At 54.7% G+C, this 24,254-nt stretch overlaps 9 protein-coding genes across 9 annotated transcripts; 4 read left to right on the top strand and 5 right to left on the bottom strand.

Annotated features, from left to right (window-relative positions):
* Positions 1–655: 655 nt before the first annotated feature.
* B0T26DRAFT_637961 (PLU-1-like protein-domain-containing protein) lies at positions 656–6,416 on the bottom strand (the record flags this gene model as incomplete). The annotated part of the gene is made up of 4 exons (XM_060436977.1): positions 656–4,680; positions 4,912–5,706; positions 5,775–5,823; positions 5,979–6,416. The coding sequence occupies 4 exons, from the start codon at positions 6,414–6,416 to the stop codon at positions 656–658; spliced, it is 5,307 nt and encodes a 1,768-aa protein (XP_060300615.1).
* A 1,884-nt stretch (positions 6,417–8,300) lies between these two features.
* B0T26DRAFT_847558 (uncharacterized protein) lies at positions 8,301–10,264 on the bottom strand. The gene is made up of 2 exons (XM_060447608.1): positions 9,597–10,264; positions 8,301–9,524 (listed from the first exon to the last, which is right to left on the bottom strand). The coding sequence occupies exons 1-2, from the start codon at positions 9,830–9,832 to the stop codon at positions 8,762–8,764; spliced, it is 999 nt and encodes a 332-aa protein (XP_060300616.1). The 5' UTR covers positions 9,833–10,264; the 3' UTR covers positions 8,301–8,761.
* B0T26DRAFT_695660 (uncharacterized protein) lies at positions 10,243–12,336 on the bottom strand. The gene is made up of 2 exons (XM_060441309.1): positions 12,081–12,336; positions 10,243–11,974 (listed from the first exon to the last, which is right to left on the bottom strand). Exons 1-2 carry the CDS (start codon positions 12,168–12,170, stop codon positions 10,568–10,570), a joined length of 1,497 nt encoding a protein of 498 aa, XP_060300617.1. The 5' UTR covers positions 12,171–12,336; the 3' UTR covers positions 10,243–10,567.
* A 218-nt stretch (positions 12,337–12,554) lies between these two features.
* Positions 12,555–13,884, top strand: B0T26DRAFT_636158 (P-loop containing nucleoside triphosphate hydrolase protein; the record flags this gene model as incomplete). The annotated part of the gene is made up of 3 exons (XM_060436797.1): positions 12,555–12,660; positions 12,733–13,773; positions 13,826–13,884. The coding sequence occupies 3 exons, from the start codon at positions 12,555–12,557 to the stop codon at positions 13,882–13,884; spliced, it is 1,206 nt and encodes a 401-aa protein (XP_060300618.1).
* Positions 13,885–15,571: 1,687 nt separating this feature from the next.
* Positions 15,572–15,972, bottom strand: B0T26DRAFT_748068 (uncharacterized protein; the record flags this gene model as incomplete). Its single annotated transcript, XM_060444918.1, has 2 exons — positions 15,572–15,596; positions 15,722–15,972. 2 exons carry the CDS (start codon positions 15,970–15,972, stop codon positions 15,572–15,574), a joined length of 276 nt encoding a protein of 91 aa, XP_060300619.1.
* An 882-nt stretch (positions 15,973–16,854) lies between these two features.
* B0T26DRAFT_672394 (uncharacterized protein) lies at positions 16,855–17,349 on the top strand (the record flags this gene model as incomplete). Its single annotated transcript, XM_060439443.1, has 2 exons — positions 16,855–17,121; positions 17,314–17,349. The coding sequence occupies 2 exons, from the start codon at positions 16,855–16,857 to the stop codon at positions 17,347–17,349; spliced, it is 303 nt and encodes a 100-aa protein (XP_060300620.1).
* A 297-nt stretch (positions 17,350–17,646) lies between these two features.
* B0T26DRAFT_766369 (uncharacterized protein) lies at positions 17,647–19,493 on the bottom strand (the record flags this gene model as incomplete). The annotated part of the gene is made up of 4 exons (XM_060446472.1): positions 17,647–18,491; positions 18,579–18,928; positions 19,162–19,226; positions 19,286–19,493. 4 exons carry the CDS (start codon positions 19,491–19,493, stop codon positions 17,861–17,863), a joined length of 1,254 nt encoding a protein of 417 aa, XP_060300621.1. The 3' UTR covers positions 17,647–17,860.
* Positions 19,494–21,143: 1,650 nt separating this feature from the next.
* On the top strand, positions 21,144–22,023 carry B0T26DRAFT_868978 (uncharacterized protein; the record flags this gene model as incomplete). Its single annotated transcript, XM_060447881.1, has 2 exons — positions 21,144–21,702; positions 21,802–22,023. The coding sequence occupies exons 1-2, from the start codon at positions 21,205–21,207 to the stop codon at positions 22,021–22,023; spliced, it is 720 nt and encodes a 239-aa protein (XP_060300622.1). The 5' UTR covers positions 21,144–21,204.
* B0T26DRAFT_695671 (uncharacterized protein) lies at positions 22,015–23,284 on the top strand. The gene is made up of 3 exons (XM_060441310.1): positions 22,015–22,568; positions 22,620–22,703; positions 22,813–23,284. Exons 1-3 carry the CDS (start codon positions 22,225–22,227, stop codon positions 22,931–22,933), a joined length of 549 nt encoding a protein of 182 aa, XP_060300623.1. The 5' UTR covers positions 22,015–22,224; the 3' UTR covers positions 22,934–23,284.
* The last annotated feature ends 970 nt before the right edge of the window (positions 23,285–24,254 follow it).

Here is a 24,254-nt window from a genome sequence, read left to right on the forward strand (position 1 = left end):
ACATGAATCCATCTTCATACAAAGGCAGGATGCCTAGCAAAAGTGATCAAGGTTCACGATGGTATAACTACGAGCGTGCGTAACCGTTTATAAAACTAATGAATGCTCCGCTCCGCAGTTATGTCTGCTTTTTCGAATTAGTTATCTAGTAAAGACCCAGGTCTAACGCTGATGGTAGGTGATGCTTGACAGCCGTACCCGAGTCAGGCCAGGTTGTCTAAGTGTATTGTGCTAGGCACAAGGCTAATGATATACAGTTGATGGCAGTCGAATGGACTGAGGAATCCGGCGATATTCCCTCAGTCTCTCTGCACGAATAGTAAAGAAATGCAAGGAAGGAAAAGAAAACAAGAAAAACAAAAAAAGCCTCGAAAAAGCGAATGAGGCAGTGGCAATCCGTGAACACCAAAATATCTCATCAAATATCAGAAAACGCCTTGCCCACCGCCTGCCATAGTTGGACACCAATGCACCGCGACAGAGCCGCAATATTTTATGAGCCGCCACCCGCCATGACCGAATCATCGGACCCGTTTCCTCCACTTTGGATAAGCGGACCCTTGGACATAAATGCTCTTCAAATTAAGTTTCGTGTCGCATTAAAAGAAGAGAAAGAGGGTATTGTGCTCGGCTTCTTCCGCTACATGTCGTTCGGTCATGCCTCTTTCTGGGCGTCCATCAAAGAGGCTGCTTCGTTCCGGTCATCCTCGGGGTGATGGCCGTCATTGGAACTATCGCGTACCTTCCTCTCGTCGTCGTCGTCTTCGATCATGAGGTCGATAAAGATGTTATCGTCACCTTCGGGTCCAACTCCAATACCGATCGGATCGTTGTCGTCCGTGGAGCCGCCCCAAACGTCGCGGCCAAAGATTTCCTCTGCTCGCCGGCGACCGACGTCGGTCCGTGAAAGAATCTCTAGCGCCCTAGTCTTACCAGCTTCGGTGGTCAAGTCCATGTTGAGATCTTCACCACCATAGTGGGTATCTCGAAGAAGCCGTTCCTCAAGACTGTGCGTAGAGTTGTCCCCGACAAGCAGATGTGGGCCACCTCCACCATTGTTCTGCATGAAGAAGGACGGGTGGATAGAGCCCGACTCGAGGTCTATGCCGTTACCCTGGTTCGAGTCTGAGCGTCTATGGTGGCCATGCGATGACGACGACGGCCCGGGCCCACGGGATGGATGACCGTGAGAGTTGCTAGCAATCGTGAGACCCGGTGTCTGCAGCTGCCCCGGGGAATGCTGCGAGAAGAACGGAACCCCTGATGGCCCATACGGATTCGCTCCCGGACTTGTCTCCATGCCGCCTCCAGAGTGAGTGGAAGACATGGCTGCGGCCGCCTCGGCATTCAGCGCCTTGCGTTTGAGGCTGTTTGCCTTCCCCTTGACACTCTCGGGCAGGTCGTCTGGGTCGTCGACACCGTACTGGATTAGCATCTTTTGCAGCTTTGTTGGGCGGGGCTTGCGGGTGCTCTTGGAAGACTCTAGTACAGGCGGCGCCTCTGGTGCAACAGGGCTCCACTTGTGAAGCTCTTGTCGGAAGAAGTTGGTCTCGAACGCCAGGAGAATTTCGGCACCCTCAATCTTTCGGAGATAGAACCGCTGTGTCTCGGCCTCGTTTGCTGTTGCTAAAACGGGATTGCAGTATGATCCAATCTGGTTGCGGAACTCCTGGGCGTTGTCGATGATCTTCTTGAGCACCTCCTCTTCGTCGGGTTGGAATGGCAAGCCCTCTATCTCTTCGAACCAGGAGATCAAATCCTCGAGCTTCGGCCTAGCCGCGTCGCGTGGAATCTTGACACGCCAATCGCAAATTGGGCAGGTGTATTTATCATCCTCCTTCACCTTACCGCGCGCAATCTTGAGGCACTTGCCGTGATACCATTCGTGGCAAAGCTCGCACTCGATCATCATCCCCGCTTCCGTACGGCGGCAAATGCAAAACACTTCTCGGAACTGCGGGTCCTCCCAGTTGTTTGACTTCCTTCTTTCCGGGCTCGGTTCCCGTGATGCTGGCTCGGCAGGGACACGCGGCTTGTCAGTGACGATATTGAAGCACTCGATGTTCCGATCGAGCACGTAGTCCATGTGACTCTTGAGAATATGCAGCGGGGCATTGGTCTTTCCGAAGAGTTTCTTCCCCTTACGCATCCAGTCTTCATGGCGCTTTTGTTCCCGTTCGAGGTCCAATGTGCCTGTCGGTTTTGCTTGGAGCTCCTCAATCTTCTTGATGACCTCTAATACTTCCGCATACTTGGGTCTCTCGTGGTAGTCGGGTCTTCGTGAACGCTCATTTAGGTCCATGATCTGCCGAGAGGCCTCGCGTTGTTTGTGCAAGATCTGGTCCACGGCGGCAAGTGTCTCCGGAGAGACCGGCAAGGCACTCGCCTGTGCCTGGTCCGACAGTGCCTGAAGCTGAGCGTAATTGACAACGTCGGCATTAATTAGCTCCTGTGCCTTCTTCTCCCATATTTGGCCAGCGATAAGTTGATCTTTGTAGAACGAGAGGTGGTCGTTGTAGAGAGGAATTTTGAGAGCCTCCCCCTCTTCGATGAGGTCATTGACATCCTTTAGAGTCATGAAGACCCCACGGCTTACTTTGGCCTTCTCGTTCCACTTGAGTTGGTCCAAAACGGCAGAGAGTTTCTGAACCTCGGGGATGTCGACATTGAAACTCTGCCCTTCCTCAAGTAGCTCCTCGACCACATCGATGCTTTGGTTCGTGCGGTGCGTGAGGGTCTGCCTTGCGCTCTCTTGGAAGGCCTTTATGGCATCCGCACGCTCCTTCAACTGCAAGATTTCGGGGCAGTCGAACCCAATCAATTCTGCTTCGTCAAGGAGGCGGTAGATATTGGATGCGTTGCGCGTTTCTTCCCATTCTTTCTGCTCTTGGGATGTGCCCCCGATTGACTTGCGCGCGCCGGTCAGCCAGGCCTTTTCGTTCTTGCGGCGGACCTGCTGCTTCCGGACCGTATAGTTCGTCGCCTCCTCCACCCAGTGGTTACAGCGATCGACAAACGTCTTTAGTATCGGCAGGGATGGTAGGTCGTGAGGGATCTTTTCGCCTTCGCTTAGCAAAGTCCGTAGCGATTTGAGCGACGGAGTGGCTTCCTCGTCCAAGAGTTTCTCGTACTTCTCTTCCCAAGCTTCGGGCAGATGGGCCTTGTCAGAGACCTTCTTGAAGGTGTTGGCGACGACCTCACCCGACTTGCGATAGTAGAGAGCATGGTCCTTTCCGAGGTAGCGATCAGATTCCTGACTGCCACAGCATGGGTGGCTGCCCGCATGTAACAGACACAAGACCTTGCCAGTCTTCAGGCAGATGAACCTGGACAGATAGGTGAAAGACTTGCAGTAGAAGCAGCCATACTCTTCCTCGGGGACATCGACGTCGTCCACTTTGAACGTCATGGGGCATTCGTCGCCGCTTGCGCCGTTGAAGACACATGCGTGCGTCTGCGCGGGGCGCTTGGCATCGAGATGCTTGGCAATAAAATCATGCTTGGCAACAAACTCGTCGCGCTGGCCTAGTTCACGCCGATGTATCCGCTCGAGGGCGGGTGCTAGCCATTTCGCAGTCTGGATCGTCAGGCCGGCGCCGGTAATTCCCTCCGCCGCGGTCCACAGCAGCTCATCGTGGGAAAAACAGGGCTGTCGCCGAAACTGCTGAAGTCTCTCCACTCCCGCGAGTCCATAGGGTTCCCAATCCGAGGGGGCAAAATTCACAGCCTCGTTGAAGTTGAACCCGTGGTTGAATCCGGCGTGGTATGCCTGGGGGAAGGTTATGACGAACTGCCCTGCTCTCTGATCGAGGGCGTAGACACGTACGCCAGCCTTTTTTAGCTGCTCCGGGGTGAGAAGGGTGACCAGCTGGAACAAGAGATCCGGCTGCGTCTCGAAGAGTTCGGGTACAGCTTCCCGCATTGCTTTCTCGAACTTCTCAGCGTCATCTCCTGGAATTCCGTACCAAGTCTTGGTGGCGCCAAAGTGCTGGTAATTGGCAGAATACGCGTAGTGGTCTTCGTTGTGCCAGCAGAACGTGGAGAATATCATGCCGACATATACCCACGGGACTGTCATTCCGGAAATGTCCGACTTGATATGCCTGAAAAGGCTGTCGGGATGAAGCGGCAAGAGGTTGAGGTTCCACGGGTCTGTAGAATAGGGGTTTTCGGGATTCTTCTCAATGGTCGGAAAGCCAGAGCCATGGGTAGTGCAGTGGATATCAGCGCCGTACTCCACCTCGACAGTCTCCTCCAGGTCAGCCACAAGTCGCCAAAACTCCCGCTCGACGTCATCTTCCGTGACTGGACGGTGGCAGTCGAGAACGGGGTCGAACGGCATCTTGCTCTCGAAATAGGCCTGCTTGAAGTCGGCAGCCTTCTCTTGGAACTGCTTGAGCGAGTAAAGCCCTCCCTCCTCGAACCCAAACTGGCCATCGCCAACGAGACATCGAGGGCAGTTCCACTCCGTGTCAGGCTTGCTCCTGACAGGCGGGTCGAGACACGATCCATGGTATCCGTGATCGCAAGATTCGCAGATGAGAAGAGCGCCGTGCTCCTCGCCGCCCTTCCCACAATGCTCGCACATCTCCCCAGGAGAGAATACCTCGTCTTTTGGAATCCTGGGAGCCGATGGGCGGAACAGAGACATATGTGAACCGGCGATGGTTGGCACGGCATCTATTGAAGCATGTCAGCACATGAAGGGAATTCTATCACCAATAGGAACAGGCTGGGGGGTAGGGGTGTTCCGAGGAAATTAGGGGCCAACACTGGAGAACCACCTTGACCTTGTCTGACAAACTGACGCATGCCACTTGGCTTTGTGCGAGACCGTTTCAAAAACTTAGAAGCGACCAAGCCTTATGAAGTGATGGGCAACTTCTAGAAGAGGCTGTTCTAGTTCCTGACCTTTCTTTAACCGTTTGCTTCTGCGACTGCCGGATTCCCCATCGTCCTTGTCCGTCCCTGCATCCGTGTCTTGATTGTCGCCACTTAATTGCCGCTTAAGTACGGTAAGACCCGAAGGACGGGATTCTGGGGTGTTTTTGCTGGACGAGAGTGGCGTGCTGGATGTCTTTGGGGCCTTCATGTCAGGGTTTCCAGTTGGCGGACGATTCACGCTCGTAAACCCAGAATTGACTGCAGTGAAACCGCCCGAGTTGTTGATAGCAGTAAATCCGGGCGCCTGTGGCGCTGCAAATGGGGATGCCTCTTCCATCGAGAAATCTCGATCGGCGTCTTTGGTGTGGCTGTTCATGGTAGCCTGTAGAGCATCCGTGGCGTGCCTTGCTGGCGACTCTGCCCGGAGGCTGAACGGTGTGTTGACGTTGGTCCGTTTCATCGGGCTAGGCGCCGGGCTGGGTGTTAGAGGGCCGCCATATTCCAGCTCGAGCTGCTGATGAACGCCAGGTTTGGCTATCCGCAAGTAATCCTCGTAAGGACAGAGCCACTTCTGGTAAGAGTTCTTCAGTGAAGTCGACAGGGATGACATGATCTTGCCGCTGTATCCTAAGTCGCGCCCAATTTCGGCCCATTTTTTCAGCTTGCAGACCTTCTCAAACCCGCCTCGGGCCTCGACGGCCTTCTTCAACCGGTACAGGTCGAGCGGCTTCTTGTCGACGTACGGCCACCGGGTGAGGTTTGTCCCTTGCTGTTTGTGGAATTTGCCAAGAGCATCGAGGTACGTGAGATTTGCGCGCGAGCCTACAGCTACTGGATCAGCATCTGGCTCCATGGTGGTGGTGTGCTGGGGAGAGGGAGGTGTGGCTTACTGCCCTCGATAGAATTAAGCTCTTGCTTTCTCGTGCGAAAATGGAATCTCTGCAGTTCCCTGGTTAGCACGACGAGGTTCCCAATCAAGAATCGATCGCCGCGGGCCGAAAGTGCGAGCCGAGAATGTCGCAAACTTGCGAACTCTTGGAGAGACATTCCTCCGAGAACCCAGAGCCGGGTGCGCGCCAAACCACTCAACTAACCTTGGTATCGATGGCAAAATCGGGATTCCATGACTCAGGCGGGACGATTTTGCATAGGCCATATTCCCGCGCCTCGGGCGCAATCTTTTGAATAAACTCAAAAGGCTCCTTCCATTCTTCCTCAGTTGGGTAGTATGTTGGCGCCTCTTGGAGGCCGTGGGGCCGGCTCTTCTTCTTCACAGGCTCCTTGAATGTAGGTTGCTCGCGGCGTTCAACTGATGTCAAGTCGAGAGGAGGGCTTATCATAGAACTAAGCGGGTTCTGGGTCTTCGCGGGGTGGTAGCCATTTGCGTAGACTTGAGCTGGCTTCGCGTTCCCGCTCGCACAGAGGGTGGCAGAAGCGGCCGTTGTAGGCGGTCCTCGCACGCCGGCACTGGCGCTCGAAGGTCCAGCGCCGCCTGATCCGGATATCCCGCCGACCGAGGGGGCCGAGACCATATTCGCGGAGCGCTCGTAACCGGTAACGGGCGACAAAAAGGCTTAGGCTGTCGACTTGGGGTGCTCGAGAGAGCGTCGAGTTGGACGAAGTGCCGGACTACGGATCAATGGTATCGGCGCATCGTAGCATGCAACCCCTACAAGAACAAACGCCGTCAGAAAACGAGTAAAGAGGCTGCCCGCATAACGAATAGCGGCACGACCAAACATAACGTGTCCAAGGGAAGGTACTAGACGGCGCAAGTTGGTAATTGGAGGCTTAAAAAAGTGTGCGCACCGAAAACCAAGAGGTCGAGGAAGGTGCTGATATTCGTCCTCTCCTTCCTCCGCCACTGCCCAGGGAATTGGTGTCACGCAAGCCAGTGCTCCAATACTATGCAAACTGCCCCTTTCGACTTCTAGATGAATAGTGATTGGATGCACTGAGGCAGTTATTTTGGTTTGGTGGTTTGCAGGGAGCGGTAGACACGGAATTGGACGACAGCCGTGGATTTCGGATTGGGGGGGGAGAAGCAGTGTTGCGGGTGACGGGAGCGAGGTGAATGGAAAGGAAGGAAAGCCCAGGGCGGCGGAGGTGCTGGGGGGGGGGGGGGGGGGGGGGGGGGGAAGGGGAGCATGGGTTCCCCCATAGGACGGGGGACGTTCCCCAAGAAGGGCAAGGTTCAAGGCGCAAAATAAACTATGGTGTCTACCTACCTTACCTACATATCTTGCACATACGCACACACCTACATGCCAGAAGGTTCTTCAATATCTGTACATCTGTCCCTAAGTTGGCTTTTGGAAGATGTCCGCAAATGCTATACCAAACCACATGGTAAGCGCGGCCAGCATGGGGCTAGAAACTATGGAACGGCTATCGCGTCGGGGCCAGCATTGGACTCCGGCATCGAATCGCGGCGCGGCGTGAGGCTGATGATTCTGCCTGTCCCTCCCGCTCTCCGCCCGTCGCTTTCAATGCCATTTCACTATGCTCCTATCATCCCTTGTACCCGAACCCTAAAATGAAGAATTGGGGCGACATCACCAGTCAAAAGATTTCGCAGGGAAAAGAAGCGCAAAATCGGCGCAAGCAAACGGCATCTGCCCTCTTTAGCACCGACCGCGGAACATGCGGCCATGTTGCATGCGATAGCTCGAGCTGCAGCAAGCCTCATCATCCCCGTCACATAATGGGGGGCTCAAGTGCGCCGATGGCCTGATACCTACCAATGTATGTACTAAAAATGGAGACACTTGCTGCTCGCAATAGGGTTAGTATAAACGTGAGCCGGAGCCATATGCCATCTAAATCCCAAATGCACGCATGCCAACGGGCTGTCTTCCTTGCTCCCAATGCTACACCCCAAGAACGGATTATCAAAGTGGCATTACGTATCCGTATTGTGGAATGCGGCAGAAAAAGAAAAGCGGACTGTGAACAAGCCAACGATGCATACCAGCAGCACAAAACGGCTCGGCTGGGGGCCGGCTGGGGGAGTCAGCGCTCGCTCGCTCGCAGAGGATGCAAATTGCTACGGTGCTGTACCCTGAACTATCGCATCCTTTGTGGGACCTCCCATGGCATGCCATCAATATCCAAAAGTAAAAAACGGAAGGGGGGGTGGGCGAAAAAGAAAATGTACCGCGTGTGGGAAAGGAAAAATTGCGAAAATGTCAGACTTTTTTAAGGCATGCATGACCGCCAAAAAAAAAAAAAAAAGCCATCTGTCAAGCCCGGAAGTGCGTTTCGTGAGACGTGAGCGTCACTGCATCCGTCCACAAAAAGATGATAAAGATGCGGCGTCGTTCGGAAACAATAAAAATGGAAAGAGAGATCTGATATCGACAGGGGGGGAAGGTGGGTAAGCCGTCCAGAATTCATCGCTAAATCGGCCAATGGGTGGTCGATTGACGTTCAAAAAAAGGACCCAAGGGTTGGGGGCGATTGCGGGGCTGGCCAACCTGACTCAGCAGAAACATGTGACTCGAGATCGGCAATCTGATTTCCTAGCTCGGTTCGCTCCAAACGACATGGCTAGGGCACGCTAGCACTGCGTATTTTTAGGCAAGGCGCCTTGGTCTGTGGAGATTTGCTTATGGCTTCCAGTTTGATGTGAGTGAACGAAGGAGAAGGGCAGCACCTGGAATATCCCAAGCCTTTCGTGATGCAAGGATTTCTGAATGAACAGTTCTAATTTTCTTAAAAATTAAAAAAGAACCCATAAAAAAGAACCCACCCCCAAACACCCCTTCCCGTTAACCAAAACACCCGATTTATGCAAATTGTTCCCCGGGTTCCGTCCGCCTTAAACCTTTGGCGGGCTAAAACCTGCCCCTGCGTGACCTGTCCTAGATAATCGATGCTAGACCTTCGCTTTAGCCTTGTTGGGCGCGCGCCGTTTTTTCGTCTTGAGCAGCTTATCCACCTCCTTCTTTCCTCTGAGCCGCAGCGTGAGCTCCTTCATCATGTCGCTCCACTGGATCTCGCCGTGACACTTTGGGCACCATCCCTGGATGGGCAGTATGTTGTCGAGGCCTTGGGAGGGCATGAAATGCCGGCTCCAGCAGGACAGGTGCCCGACCCCGTCACATCCGCCGTTCGTGCAGACCGCGTGCAGGCCCTCACCGGATTTGATGGCCCTGTGGCATACGACACAGTCGCCTTCGCGCTCAAACTCGAAAATGCCCCGCGCCTTGGCCACGTAGTCTTTGATCGGCTCGTAGTCCAGCGGGAGGGCGTGTATACCACAGGTCTTGGTCTGTTCTAATTCATCGGACGACTCGCTCTCTTCAGCCAGAGGGGCGGCAGAATAGTCGTCTGGCTCTCCCTCGCTCGTCTGCGCGCCTCCAAAGTCGGTGACAACCTCGAGGCTCGGCCGCAACGGCACCGCGGCCGTTGCACACCACTTCTGCCACGCAGCGTAGACCTCGGGGACGAAGAAGTGCAGCTTGAGCGGCCAGCGCACGAAGCTGGGCACGCGCAAAAGCAGGTGGACGTTGGACAAGATGGAGACCATGCTCTTGGATGGCCTGCGCGGCTGGCCATTTGCCTTGACCTGCGTCGATCTAGAGAGGCGCGAGTCGGAGGGGATGTGCACCGAGAGATGGGGGTTGGTCAGTGCCCATCTGCGACGAGAAGACCGAATCAGCTTTGAACGGGGCGCAGAATGCGGAGGTGACTAATGGGGGAAGACATACTCAAACTTCAAGGCCGCGACCATGCTCGGGAACCCCGAGATCAGGCCGACCATTTGCCACGGCCGGAGGCTGTTCCTCGACGTCTTCGCGGCCCCTCCACGCGCCGTGCCGTTGTGCTGGCCCAGGCGCCGCGGCGGGTTGGGAGTGGAGCCAATGTAGAGCGAGGCATGGCGGACTGTAGATCGGAGGATGTATACGGTATAAAGAGCTGGGATCGGTTTCGTCTGAATTGCCATGTTTGCTGTTGTTCTTGTCGTCGGTGTAGGTGCTGTCGTTGTCGTCGTCTGGGTCAGCGCATCGTGGTTCGCTGTCGCGCCTCGTCAATCGGGAAAATCGGATGTTTCCACGTCAAAGCAAGATGCAGCCATTCCAAGAGCCGCTCCGCGCCAAAGTGTCGCAGGATGTGTAGCCAGGTAACCCAAAGCTGTCGTTAAGAGTTGTTGTAAGCAAATGTCGTTGAGTCGGGTTGCTTTTGTTTACGTGCCGTTGACCCTTCCCAGCGCAGACTGATGTCCCTGACGTTTTGTCCAATGGTGGGCGGCTCACCCCTCCCAAGGTGGGGCGGATCGCAGGGCCGCCACTCGCCCAGGACATCAACAACAGGGCAGGACGGAGTCAGAGTCGGCATTTCCGACGCTGGAGCTTGTTTCGCCACATTAAATATTCACGAGAATTCTGGCTTCATGATTCCTCATTGATCTGTCTGCACAGTTCTCAGGCATCTGAACTGCCGCAAGCCACCTTCTCCAGACCAGCTACACCTGGGTATCTGTAACACGCTTTTGGGTTATCCTTATATACATTACTCCATCAAAACAAACTGTCTACCCGGCGCCGAAGACGCAGGCTCGTATCTGGCCCTGCCTCTTCCAATCCAGGTAAATTCCTTGTCATCACGCTGTCCTCGCCATCCTCCATGCGAAATGGTTACACAGGCATCCGTACAAACAAATATACATCAAGGTATGGACTTAGAGCAGGCCCTGCTTCTGGAGATCCAGGTAGACCTTCTCGGGCATGACATTACCCTCGGCGTCCTCCATCTGGACAATGGCGCCATCATCCAGCGTGGTCTTCTTTTGATCCCGCTGGATCTTGTCCCAGAGTCTCACAGCCTCTTCGATGGAGGTGATGTCTCGGAACAGATGGGTATTGGTAATACCCAGGCGCTTGAGGTTCGTGATATGGTTCGTCTCGTTGAAGTGCTTGTCAAACGCTCGCCGTCCACGGTAAACAAAGTTGCCGCAAATCTCGCAAGGGAACTCTTGGCCCAGGCCATGCAGTCTGTACAGCCAAAAGGGGATGGGCTTGCCGTCCCAGGCAAGCGGCAGCTTGAGGGGGTTGTAAACCTTATCGTCACCGCCGTCCTCCTCCTCCTCTTCGGCGGCGTTATTTTGCTGGTCTGCCGTCAAGTTAAAGAGATTCTCGAGCTCTTGTGCACGCTCTCGTTCTGTCATGCCTTGTCGACGCTCCACATTGACCCGAGTATCATCTCTCTCGGTGCTCATCGCTGCAGTTAGTTTCTTGATTCGAAACTCCCTGTCAGCAACAGCTCGCTCTCTCAGACGAAATGCGAGGGATATGTGGCCTCCGTTAGTCTCGTCGGGGCCACTCTTTGGCGCAAGCAGCTCGGCCGCTTTGATGTGTTTGCGACCGCTGAGATGCCCGTTGTAAACGTTCTCGTTCTTGAACTCTTTCTCGCAGGCCTCGCACCACACCGCTTCAGGTGTTGTCGTTGTTCGGGCTGAAGTGGCTTTCTTGGCGGATGCCTTCTCTCTCTCCCACCCCGGAACTTCATCCTGGTCCCATGCCGTTTCAAATTCCTTCTCCCAGCCGCTGAACACCTTGTCCAGGTTCTCCAAGGGCCGCGTACGCCGCATGAACGACTCGAAGTAGCCCATCAGGTCGCCAAGGTATTTGAAGTACTGGTCAGTCAGTTTGTCGACTCGCTTGACACCACCATATCCAGACTGAAAGTTGTCAAAGACGTCCAAGTACTGCATGTAGGCGAGTCGCTTGACGTTCGGTAGATTGAGGTACGACTCGTGGGAGCCGAGGAGGTCAAAATAACGACCGTATGCTTCTTCGCCAGAGAACATGCTCTCGACAAGAAGTGGCTGGTCGTCGCCGCCCTTGTGTGGCCGGTACCATTGCTCCGAATTCTCGGCCTGCTCGTTCGGGTATCGCGCGTGGTGTTCTCTGATACCGGCCACCTGCCGAGTGAACTCGTCAAATGGATCGCCCGAGCTTATCTGGAGGATCTCCTTTGAACGATCTCCCGACTTATCCTCGTAGAATGGTAAAAGTTCGGCGGACTGTTTCTGGATTTGCTCGAGGAGCTGGGCAACCTCGTGGTCTCGGTTGAGGCGGTCGCGAATCTATAGCTGCGCTTTTAGCCCATTGTTCTCAATCCTCTCTAATCATGCAAACCATGGGTAAGGGAGCCAGGTTTTTGTGCTGCATGGTTCTGCCGCTGCAACGTACGTGCTTGGGTTCCTCCGCCATGCGATCCGAGATGCCCTGCTCGAGGCGCTCGAGATCCTCATGGATGTATCTCATTTCTTCGAACAACATCTTGCCGGATTTGTCGTGATTTTCCCGTCCCCGATGTGTCTATTCGTGGAGCGCAGCGGCGGTTCTTGGTGTTGGCGAGATTAGCTGGTACTCAGGCACTTGCACTTGCACTTTTTTGGAAGAGGGTCAACGCTGTCTTTTCTGCGCGCCGCGAAATGCTTCTAGGAATAACTCACTCGCGTCGGGACGGGGCCTGGCCAATGCGCGTAAAGTAGTTAAGGTTAGCTAGCCGAAGTTCTGCCGCTCGGTTCTTTTCTGCCAAGCGCAAGTTCCGCCGCCTCGACCTGGCATCTCGCATCGCGCATCCTCAATTAGCACTTCGCTGCTCAACAGAAAACCGCTTTGTCAACCTACATCAAAGCCGCAAAAGGCTCGACTGCCAAAATGACCGAGGCTGGGGGAATCGACCGCAAGGCGGATGAGAAAATCCAATTCTCAACCTCCAAAGAGGTCACGGTGCATCCAACTTTCGAGTCGATGTCGTTGAAGGGTGAGTAGAGGAGGCTGCGCTCCTGCCGATGCGACCGCCACTCAATCGGTGTGCTGACCAGCGCCCGAACAGAAAGCCTTCTCCGTGGCATCTACGCATACGGCTACGAGTCGCCATCTGCCGTGCAGTCCCGAGCCATTGTCCAGATCTGCAAGGGACGCGACACCATCGCCCAGGCGCAATCGGGTACCGGCAAAACCGCGACTTTCTCAATCAGCATGCTCCAAGTTATCGACACTGCAGTCCGCGAGACGCAGGCGCTTGTTCTATCTCCGACGCGCGAACTCGCAACCCAGATCCAAAGCGTTGTGATGGCCCTCGGCGACTACATGAACGTTCAATGCCACGCCTGCATTGGCGGCACAAATGTGGGAGAAGACATTCGCAAGCTGGACTACGGCCAACATATCGTCTCCGGCACCCCAGGCCGTGTCGCCGATATGATCCGGCGCCGCCATCTTCGCACGCGTCACATCAAAATGCTAGTGCTCGACGAGGCTGATGAACTCCTCAACCAAGGGTTCAGGGAGCAAATCTACGACGTGTACCGCTATCTTCCGCCCGCCACGCAGGTCGTCGTTGTTTCGGCCACTCTTCCTTACGATGTCCTCGACATGACCACCAAGTTCATGACCGACCCCGTACGGATTCTCGTCAAGCGTGATGAGTTGACTCTGGAAGGCCTGAAGCAGTACTTCATTGCTGTCGAGAAGGAAGACTGGAAATTCGATACCCTGTGCGATCTTTACGACACTCTGACCATCACCCAGGCCGTCATTTTCTGCAACACGCGGCGAAAGGTTGACTGGCTTACGGACAAGATGAGAGAAGCGAACTTTACCGTCAGCAGCATGCACGGAGACATGCCGCAAAAGGAGCGAGACAGCATTATGCAGGACTTCAGACAGGGCAACAGCAGAGTTCTGATCTCCACCGACGTCTGGGCCCGCGGTATTGATGTTCAGCAAGTCAGCTTGGTCATCAACTACGACCTCCCCAGCAACCGTGAGAATTACATCCATCGTATCGGTCGGTCCGGCAGATTTGGACGCAAGGGTGTTGCGATCAACTTCGTTACTAGCGAGGATGTGCGCATTCTGCGTGATATCGAGCGTAAGTCGATTCCTCGCCACAGCAGTTTAAATGCCCCTAACAATTATTGCAGTGTACTATTCGACGCAGATTGATGAGATGCCCATGAACGTCGCCGATCTTATCGCTTAAAATTGGCCTCAGGATTGGATTAATCAGCCTCTCCTCCCCCATATTGCCAATATCGCAGTTGGCCACCCGCTCCCTCAAGGTCTATATCGGATTCTGGGGTACAGTACGTACTCTTGCTTCGAGATTTTTGCTGGTCTTTTGTGCCAGCTCAGCCTATACCCCTCCTCCTCGGATACGTACTATACCCCTTGAGATATTAGTCGTCCCCATCCAGACGTGCTCACTCCCTCCCGACGTGTCCCACAACTCGTACTATGATAGCTATCTAGCCTAGGATAAATAGCTGATATTATCTAGTCACCACAAACATGAGTAGATCGCGGGCCTCTAAATACTTGAAAAAGACCTCTCTCTAGCAAATTAAAAATAGCTTAGCTTAGTCGTCTTCCTTCTAGCTTCTAGAATGTAAACAACGTATTAATTTTCTATTAATAGCTTGGCGAGATATGTAATTCAAGCTTGATTACCATTGTAGAAAAGCAAAACGACTTGGAAATAATAGCCGCGGATATGGCTGCGGGTTTTTCTTGTTACAGTAATTGTCAATTTAGCATTAAGCTTCTCCTCGCCGCCGGTCTTTATATTCTTGAGAATTCTAAGATATTGGTTTTAATGCCGAACGCTTTCAAGGAAGACGTTCAGGGCGAGCCGGAATATACCAAAGCAGTCTCGCCGTTACTAGTCGCAGTTAAGATTGATATATTATGTCTACGATTTTTTTATAGTGGCTCTACAAGATTATACTTCTCTCGGAAAACCCCCCCTCGGCCGAGCGGTAAGGTAGTTACTTCCTTTGTATCTAGCAAGCGTTCAGGTTTATAGATGCGGGTATCGTACTCGGGACCCATACGGAAACAACGACATGTCATAATGAGTTTGGCCTGTCCCTAGGTGCAGATGCCTTTTGAATAAAGAGAATAGTCGCGACCTTTTTCAAGACAAACAATGCCTTCTTTATATTTGTCCCCTAATCTCCTTGCGCAATCTCCTTGCGCGCTATTCAACATTGTAATATCGGCGGGCCCCAATTGAGAATAGTTTTCGGGCTTTGAATGCTAACTCCATTCCTACCTAGAAACTCAGTACCTAGCCGCCAGGGGGGTTTTTTTTACACATCGCGCGGCGTCGCGCCCTAGGACAAGTAGGTTCTCTTTCAATTTGTTTCCCGTCCTCGGCCACCCCGAGTACACCTCCTATCAGCTGCCTTCCTCCTAAGATCAACGCAAAACTGTGGCGACCACAAGCAGCCCGGAATCTCCCCGTCGCAACCCGCCGGGCATGCATGTATGTTGGCGACCACCACCTTACTCTGGGCTGGGGCATCACCCTCAGCGTGGGGGGGCTAGGAGAGACTAGGCGGTTGTTTTTCACTATATCTTCACTTGGTCCACCTGGGCCGGGTCCAGTTGTTTTTCTTGGGTCGCTGTCCTGAAGCTTCTGGTGGTTTCGAACACTCCGGTGGGAAAGGACCGCTGGCGGCCGGCTTTCGACACTTGCTTGGTCGTTGGTCTGTTTGTGTTTTGCGGCGTACCATGGCGACCCGAGGATAACATCCCGATGAGGGCTGCCCCGAGGATAACCTTCTAAAGACACCAGCCGTGGCGCGACCTCTCTGAGGCGTGATGTCCGTCATACTATAGCCGCCCCTTCGGGGGATCCTCCTTGCAGCACACAACGCATGCATGAATCAGCGGCGATCGAGCTGAGGGGCACTGGAAGCACTGATTAGGGTCCCTACACTGTTATGATTGACCCCAGGGATTTGATTGAGACCTACCAGCTATAGGTTTTACTTGCTGACTTTCCTTACTTTCTCTATTAGCATATCCACACGAACACCTGCGTCACAATGAATACTTCAATGCACGACGCCTCTGCCTTCTCATCCCCGGTCAAGGAGGATGTATCGATGCCGACGCGGCGGAGGACCGTCTTGAGGAAGGCGCCGGCCAGCGTGCCGTCAATGTCGCAGTTGAACTGCAAGCCGTGGACGGACCCGGGCGAGGCGGCGTTGACGACGGCCACGGACGGTGGCACGCGCCTGGCCAGCTCAGCAACGAAAAACTGGCCCAGCAGCTTGGACACCATCATGCGGCCGGGCGCGTCTTAGCCCTTGGCCGGCGTGGCGTCAAGCGCAGGAAATGACGAAACCCGGCCTGCTTCTCGGGCGTTGTGCCAAAAGATGGGATCGGGGTGGGGGCAGACATAGTCGGAGACGGAAGTGAGAGTCAGATTCAGAGTGAGAGACGCAGGCAAAAACGCCGAAAAGGGAGAAAGGCAGAAGAAGTGAAATGGGGCCAAGCTGGCACCACCAGCAGGTTGACTGCCATTGTAGGGTCTAATCTACTGTATAATTACACGGCTGAAAGCAGCGATTTCCAAGCAGACTGCGTATCCGGAATACGCAGGTGTGGCCAGGGGGGTTCTGTCCTTGTATGTCGTTGTGACAGCGTTGTGTTCAACAAATAGTTGGCGTTGTCCATGCTGCAATCATCTAAATATCTTCCTAGATACATAATTTGGCAACTGAGGTATGGGCACAGTAGCTTCTGCACACCTCTGAGCAACCGTCCATGACCCGAAACATCAGAGAATCTCAGAGTAGGACCCGAGTGAATTAATCAACACTGCGATGGCCGTGCCGCGTGCCGCAGATGCGTGCCGAAACAGCCCCCAACTGCAGCCATCCAAAATCCAATCAAGTGGTAATATCAAACAGGGGGCCTCGTTGGTTCCGCGTAACAAGTAACCAGAACTGCTGATAACTGTGTGACCTGCACAAGAGATCTGAAGTCGGGCCGAACTGGAAGCCGACAAGTAGGGTTCCAAGCTAACTAATTGTCTTCTAAGACCTGACTCCTACCGTAAGCTTGGTGTGAACTAGGTTCAAATCAGGATCGTAGTTTGTACTATAATATCCCCGGATAACTAATTAGGCTCAGCACCGCAGCGGCGGCTTCCCGTCGCCACATGCTCGCGGCCGCGCCGTTCTCGCTGGCCACCGTCTTCACCCCTGACAGCATGGCGCACGACGGCTTCGTGCTGCACTCGCGCCTCGTCCTGCAGCTCGACTGCCTCGTCACCTTTGGCGCCTCGTTCCTGTGGCTCGCGGTCTACGCCTGCGTCGACTTGAGCCGTGCCGGGGCTGCCGAGGGCCGCGGCTGGCTCTTCGCGGTGGCAGTCTTACCGGTCTTCCTAGCTTGCGCGGGCCCGGGCACTGCGGTGGTGGTTGCCTGGGTGTGGAAGGAGAGGGCGGTTCGGAGATGGGTTGGCGAGGGGCAAAAGAAAAGAAAACGCGCTGGACAAAAAGGGGACTGGAATAAAGATGTTGGAAAGGTATCTTTCCCAGCTTGTTCCAGCCGCCTTAGACGGTAGCTCCATTGGCTCAGTGAATCTAGGGATTCGATAGGGCTTTTGTATTTATTCTAGTTCTCGAACGGTAGCCCTGCACAAACAAGGAAGTAAGCCTTCTCCCGGTGCTGGGCTGCTGAGTAGAATACACTTTGAGCCCTCTCGTTGGATTCTCTGCCATGAGTCCCTCGTATGCACTTGTTGACAGCAGCTTCCAGACGCATTATATTTACGCTTTGAATTGATTAAATCGGTTAGGTTGGACTTCGGACACCAGAAGCTCAATATCTAATTATTGCCCGCAACGTGCTTCCTAAGATTAGGCAAAACCTTCCCTAACTAGACGTTTCTTACAAGAAATAGATTACAAATGATAACAAGAATATTTCCATGCCTAATGAGTATGGTAAGGTACCTAGAAAAGCAAATCCTAAAACGCCCCGTCATAACCAGCAAATATACCATCATGTAATGATCACAACTGGTTAGCGCCCCCTTTCCCTGTGGATAAGAGAAAAGCATGATATTATAGTCCTTAAGCGTCGCTCGTTGCATCATTAAATTTGAGAGCAGCAGGCTTGTCCTTGCTGCGCCACCCACCCACAAAGTCTCCTTACTCGGAGTGTTAGCTGGGTGGTTGCCCAAGGCTCTTGTCACCTTTCTCGGAGGAGTACGCCGCGGGCAGCTCTCTGGGCATTTGCATTGGTGGAGAAAGCGGCGACATCATGGGCGAGTCGACATCTAGCGCCCCGTGGGAGTGCTTCTCGTCAGATCTAGCGTTGTGGCTGCCTCCGGTTAGTGTGCTGTCGTCGTCGTCGCCGTCGTCGTCATCCAGCAGCTGCGAGTGGCTGTCGTTGCGCCCGTGGATGGCCGCCACCGCGGGCCACGGGTAGTACTGGCGCTGCTGGCCCTTTTGCTGCTTCTGCAGCTGCGGCGGTATTGTCGTTATCCGCGAGGGCTTGGAGCCGATGGTGGGCGGTCCCCTTTCTCCTCTCTCCCTGCCGGACCCGGCGGCGGCTTCGGCATCGCGCCTCCCGGCAGCGGCCGCCACGGCCGAGTCGGACCGCGACCCGCCAAACAGGCGCGGGAACACGCGGGCCACGAACGGCTTCAGCGTCATGCAGCACGCGCAGGCAATGGCGGCGTTGACCTCGATGCACGTCAGGTACGAGATGCTGACGTTGTCGAAGGTGAAGTCGACGCGCTTGTACTCCTCGACTAGCTCCCACAGGCGCACCACCGAGATGATGCAGACGCTGTTTGTTTGTCTGTCTGTCAGACACCGGCTGGAAAAAAAGGTTGGAAAGTTGACTTACAGCAGCCCCAGCGCAAAGATGGAGTACAGGGCGATCTTCTGGCGGGTGCGGACGTGCAGGTTGACGATGATGGGCAGGGGCAGGATATACAGCAGGACATCAGTACCGATGTGCATGCCCGTGTTGGCGAACCAGAAGGCGGCGGGGCGGCAGTAGGCGCCAGGCACGGTAGGGTCCCAGAAAGCGCGCAGCGGCATGCAGGCGGTCACGACGGTTACCATGGTCCACAGGCCGTTGGTCAGCACAATGACGGCCGTGATGGCGTAGACGGCGTAGCGCGCGTGCTGGTAGCTGAGGATGCGGATGTACAGCAGCAGGATCGACACCTTAGTGAACAGCAGCGCCATCATGTAGTACAGGATCGTGTACCAGCCGGCCTGATGCGGTGTGGTTTGTCAGTGGTATGGTTGGTGTTGAGTGGAGAGAGAGGGAGAGAGAGGGGGGGGAGAGAGGGAGAGAGGGAGAGAGGGAGAGAGGGAGAGAGGGAGAGAGGGAGAGAGGGAGAGAGGGAGAGAGGGAGAGAGGGAGAGAGAGAGAGAGGGAGGGAGGGAGAGAGGGAGGGAGAGAGAGAGAGAGAGAGAGAGAGAGAGAGAGAGAGAGAGAGACGTACCCGTGCCATTGGCATCATCACGGCCGGGTTGATGTCCAGCATGTGCTTTCCCAGCCCGTAGACGGCTTCTGCTCAACGGTCAGTCTGTGTGTTCTCGTCCAGTTATCTGGGCGGCATGACCAACGCTCAATCATTCCGGCGCTGGTGGCGCCCGAGAACACCAGGGCCACGAGAATGAACCAGTCTTCAGCGCCGAGGACATTGTGGAGGATGCGGCCGCGCGTGTAGAAGCGCAGGGCGACAAAGATGGCGCCGATGGCCCACGTTATGGCGGCGCAGGCAATGATGTTGGCCTGGTACGACTCGGCCGGGTTCGAGACGAGCAAGGGCATCTTGTCGGGAGTCGCCATGGTTCTTGATTACACCTCGACTTGGTTGGATGACGGCCGTGGTGACATGAGTCGACGTCTAGGGGCTTTGCTGGTTCAGCAGTGGGCGGACGACACTGCAAAGCTCATGGTCCACGCGCGGACTGCTATCGTTCCGCCGCGGGTCTCTTTGGGGACGTCTGGTTTCTTGAGGATCTGGTCGAGAGGTTATGGCCCGTTCTCTCTTCACCCAGGGCCAAGACTGCGGGGGATCTCTTTCTCTTTTAACCCCATGAGAGATGTGGGGTGTCGCGCGCGGGAAGGCAATCAGATGGCCCCGGGCTTCGAACACTTGCAGAGAAGAACGGCCGGGCCAGGGGCACGGTTGAAGATCGTCTGCCTGGTTTCGGTGGTCGAGCGAAATTGTCCGAATAGTATGGCCCGTTTGTGGTGCCGGCCCCCTGGAGCCAAGGAGGCAATCGAGATGGGCAATCATAGTGCAATGTCTCTAACACCGCGATTCTCGGTTCGTTCCGAAGCATGTGGGCGTGAGAGGAAGAGGCTCTTCCGCGGGATGCTGAGTGGTTGGGCCATGTGCCGCATGCAATGATTTTCCGGGCTGGACACTGGCGAGTTATGCTCTGGGTGAGTGATATTACCGCATAACGGGCTAGTATGCCGAGGCATGCTAGGCGTGCAAGCTCCTGTGTTTGCACGCGCTGCACGGAGCATCACGGAGGCTGCATGACGTTGTGGAGGCTGGAGGCCCGAGCCCATGATGTTGGATACGACGACTTCATCAAGCCCGCCCTGCAGAGCCGCATCTGACCTCAGATATAAACCCCTTCGACCACAACAATATATCGATCAATGGATTTGACATGGCCCGGAAGAGTGAGATACATGGGCTGCCGTCTCCTTGGCAACCGAGGCTGGTGGAGACAGGAGTTGGGGTTCGTGGTTGTGCGTCTCTTGGTTGGCGTTACCCCAAACACTTTTGAAACCCCGACTTTGGCCACTCTTTGGTTGCCTACCGCATTGGGTATGGTACCCAATCTGGCAAAACAGCAATTGGGTAGTCATCATGGCCCATGATCGTGCACTTGTTGGGTTATTCGCTTCTTCGTTGTGTTTTGTAACAACAAAGGAAAAGGGGAAAAGGGGAAAAGGGGAGGGAAGAAAATTGCTGCCAGCACCCATTAGACTAGGCCATGCTTAATTATTTGCCACCCAAAAGCTTCAGCTGCTCCTCAAACTCTATATATTCCAGGCTTTACGCTTCGAATGGGATGTCCTTGGGAACTCGACATTTCTTTCTACGCTTGACACTCCCGTCAAGCACGTTGAGGGCCTCGACATAACACAACAGATCCCTCAGGCCTGAGAGCGTATCTTGGAGGTGAAGTTAGCAGAGGTCGAGCGAGTCCTCGCCCTCTGTGAAGAAGCGGCGACGATTGCTCCTGACATCGCCGTTGCGGAATACCACGGGCATCACAAAACTGGCGCCGTGTTAGGAATCGCGTGCGCAAGGCTCTTGCGCTGGATACATGTCGGCAGCAACGATGACTCCTGCTTGTCGGATATTCAAGAGCCTGCCCGAATGTCGGAAACCGGGTACATGCGGGTTGGGGAAACCAGGGGGGCCTCATGGTCCCTCTTCATCGCCGATGTGGTGTCTGTCATATGCGAGAGCAGGAATGATTCTGGAGAACGAGGCTCAGTGCTTGCAAGGCGCATGGCCAACTTCCGCTCCCTAGTCGAATCACCAGCGAGTGTCTGTCTCCGCCTGGCATGCAAATTGAGGCTCCGAGACCGCTCCCTTCAAGCATCTGGGGATTTCCACCGCGAAGAGCGCCTGCTGCTCTACCGGACGAATTTTGGCATGAACTATGGGCTAGTTGAGCTTGCTCGGGAGACCGCTGAGGAACTTGATAGCGAGCCGCACGGCTTCTTTTCGACGGTCTGTCTTTGTCAGAGGCCTCCGAGAGACACATGGATTGCTTTCTCGAGCTGTGTGGAGAGGACGGCGTTTGCCAACAGCGTTCGCTTTCTCGAGCACTTGAAAAACGAACCCCCATCTCCTCTTGGCAGCCGGTTTCTGAGCTTGTCTCCAGATCCGCGGCAGCACGGGCTCGGCGACTATCAGAAACTGGTCCACGCCGCAAGGGTCTACATATTCCAGGAGAAATGGGCCGAAGCTCTCGCCTTGCTCACGTGCAGTTGCTCGCTCGGCGTAGAACAACGGCGGCAAATTACCAACGGAGAGATAAGACGCAGTCTGTACGGGAGTTGCGACGCCGAAAAGGCGTTTGACTGGACCGTCTGGGTCTAGGTCCATTTCCACGTCTCTGTTGGCAGTCCAGCGCCGAAAGAGCTGGACCCAAGCGCAAAATATGACTCCTGGGCAGAGGAGGCTCTTCGCTATGCCGAGATGGGCAAGGCTCGTGGCATCGGAGACTCACTCCAGAAGCACCACGGAGCTGGGTTTCTGGACGCGAACCCGAAAACAAGGCTGCAGGGAGACGAGGGCCGTCTCGAGCAGCTCCCGACCTAGATAGATGCAAGAACTCTTGTTGTTCATTTGACTCTCTCGTCTACGAGTGGATTGGCATCGTCTGTCTCTCGACGCCCGCGGAATTTAGTATGCCGGCTGTTTCAAGGCCTTCTAGGCTTCGGAACATGGGATGTTCTGCACATAACGCCGCAAATTCTCGGAGTCATCGAGAAGGCCAATATCTTGGACTCCGATCCCGACATGAATACCCGGCTTCGCCGCGCCATGCGGGAGTTGTCCAAGGCGTTGGTGGATCCGATTCGGTCCCTGTTGAAGTCTTCAACACACAGGCACCGTCACATTTGCTTTATACCTGCCGGGCATCTGACACGGGTGCCGTTCGCAGCGCTCGAGCTCGACGGCAGACCGCTGATCGAGGACTTCGTTGTCTACCAAGCCCCGAGCCTCGTTATCCTTAAACTTCTCTCCGAGTCAACGAACCGAAAACCCCCTGGTCTGAGCAGCATTGCTGTCGTTGTCGCAAACGATCTATCCCTCCCCGCTAACGTTGTTGAGTGTGTCGACACCGCAGACCAGCTCGGCGCCTTAGGCAGTCTTGTCAGCGCCGCAGCTCTGGACAAACAAGGCGTGCTCACCATTTTGTCACAACACGACGCCGTGCACGTGGGCGCACGCGGCGAGATGGTCTACAAAACGCCTCTCAGCTCCTTCATCGAGCTCTCGGGCGGTATTAGCGGGAACCTGACGGTCGCGGATCTGCGCGACGCGCAAAGCAACGCTGGGACGACGGTAAGGTGCTAGGCGGGGAAGGAATTTCGGAGGACCTACGAAGGAGCCATGTCTCTTGACCTGTATTTTGGGAAGCCTGGCCACGCCAGGGACAGCTTCGCCAACTTTTACTTCTAGGCTCCTTCTGTGCTGGTGGGACACTCGTCTTTGCTGTAATTAAAGGCGAGTTTGCCGTGCTGGGAGATTCTGCGCAAACTTTGCATCGGCGCTGGGAGTTACAAGAGGCGACTAACACGGCGGGTATTATGCGGGAGTTAGTGACGTGAACTTCTCGCGTGGTTCGAATGGTTCCATTGTTTCTGCGGTCATTGCGACGCCGTACCTAAATCAAGGTAGTCACGATGGGAGGAGCATGCAAGTCTAAATCTTCATAGGTCCGCTAAAAGGATGGTAATTAGGGCGCGTAGCGTGACCAGGTCTAGGACGAGGCTCTAGCAAAATGCAAAGTCTCTAGGCAGGTGCCTTGTAGCCTTTCGAGCACAAAGACTGTGGTGGATTCCCGCGTCTTAATCTTTACTAGGTACAGAATAAGATAGGTAGGTTCTATTCTTTTACGAGACACGAGACTAAAGTAAGTACCTGGGTACTTTCCGCTGTTCCGGCAACAAAACAGCAGTTTGTCTGCCAGCGGCGAGCCACCTAAATTATAATTCTAGCGTTTCGTCAAAGATACACGGACGAAAACACCCAAGCTGGCCTGCAGCCGGTCTCCGTTCCACCGGACCGGCAAACACACGAGAATCGGGTGTTTGGCCCCCTCAGGCGGTGAGGAAGCCCGGCGATTGGCGTGATGAGAGCGCCGAATAGGAAGGTGTGATGCCAAGGTATCACGATACGGTCTGACTGCCCGAGCATCAGCGCCGCAACATCTTGTACAGCGCAGCGCAGTGCAGCAGCATACGACCCGTCGGTCATCACGCAATGCGATGGAATTCATCTAAACCGCACTTCCACGTTCGGGTTTGGCCAATCCTGCCCAATCCTCGGCTTCGCATTCTGTCCACGACTCAACGCCAAATACCTCCGAGCCCTTGCGCGGTTTATTTACAGGGCAGGCCCTGACAAAGCCCAGATTCCATCCCATCCCTGGTCAACTGACGATCATTCAGCTCCTCCTTGTGCTCTTCCCCGCAACAAAATTCTCCATACCCCACAGGCAATCTATCTATGGCCCTTGGCTGGTCTCAACTCTAAATGCCAGTCTCCGCACTTGGAGGCTTCTCCACGAAGACGTGACTGAAGCCACAGACTCAAGAGAGGGAGATTGAGTTTACGACTTACCCGAAGGCATTGCTACACTGGGTAACACTATCACACGTGTAATTAATTAGGTAGCACGTACGAGCACAAGCACAGGCTGACTCTAAGCTGACTGCCCTTACTGCCCTTGGGCGACCAAGAGAATTACCGATGAAGGGAAAACAAGACGGCTGCTTGATTGGCGCGCCCAGCTCATGGCCGTCCCGGACCCGCTTCTCCTC

Source organism: Lasiosphaeria miniovina, assembly GCF_030549165.1.
Source record: "Lasiosphaeria miniovina strain SMH2392-1A chromosome Unknown B0T26scaffold_2, whole genome shotgun sequence".
In the NCBI taxonomy this organism is placed as follows: Eukaryota; Fungi; Ascomycota; class Sordariomycetes; order Sordariales; family Lasiosphaeriaceae; genus Lasiosphaeria; species Lasiosphaeria miniovina.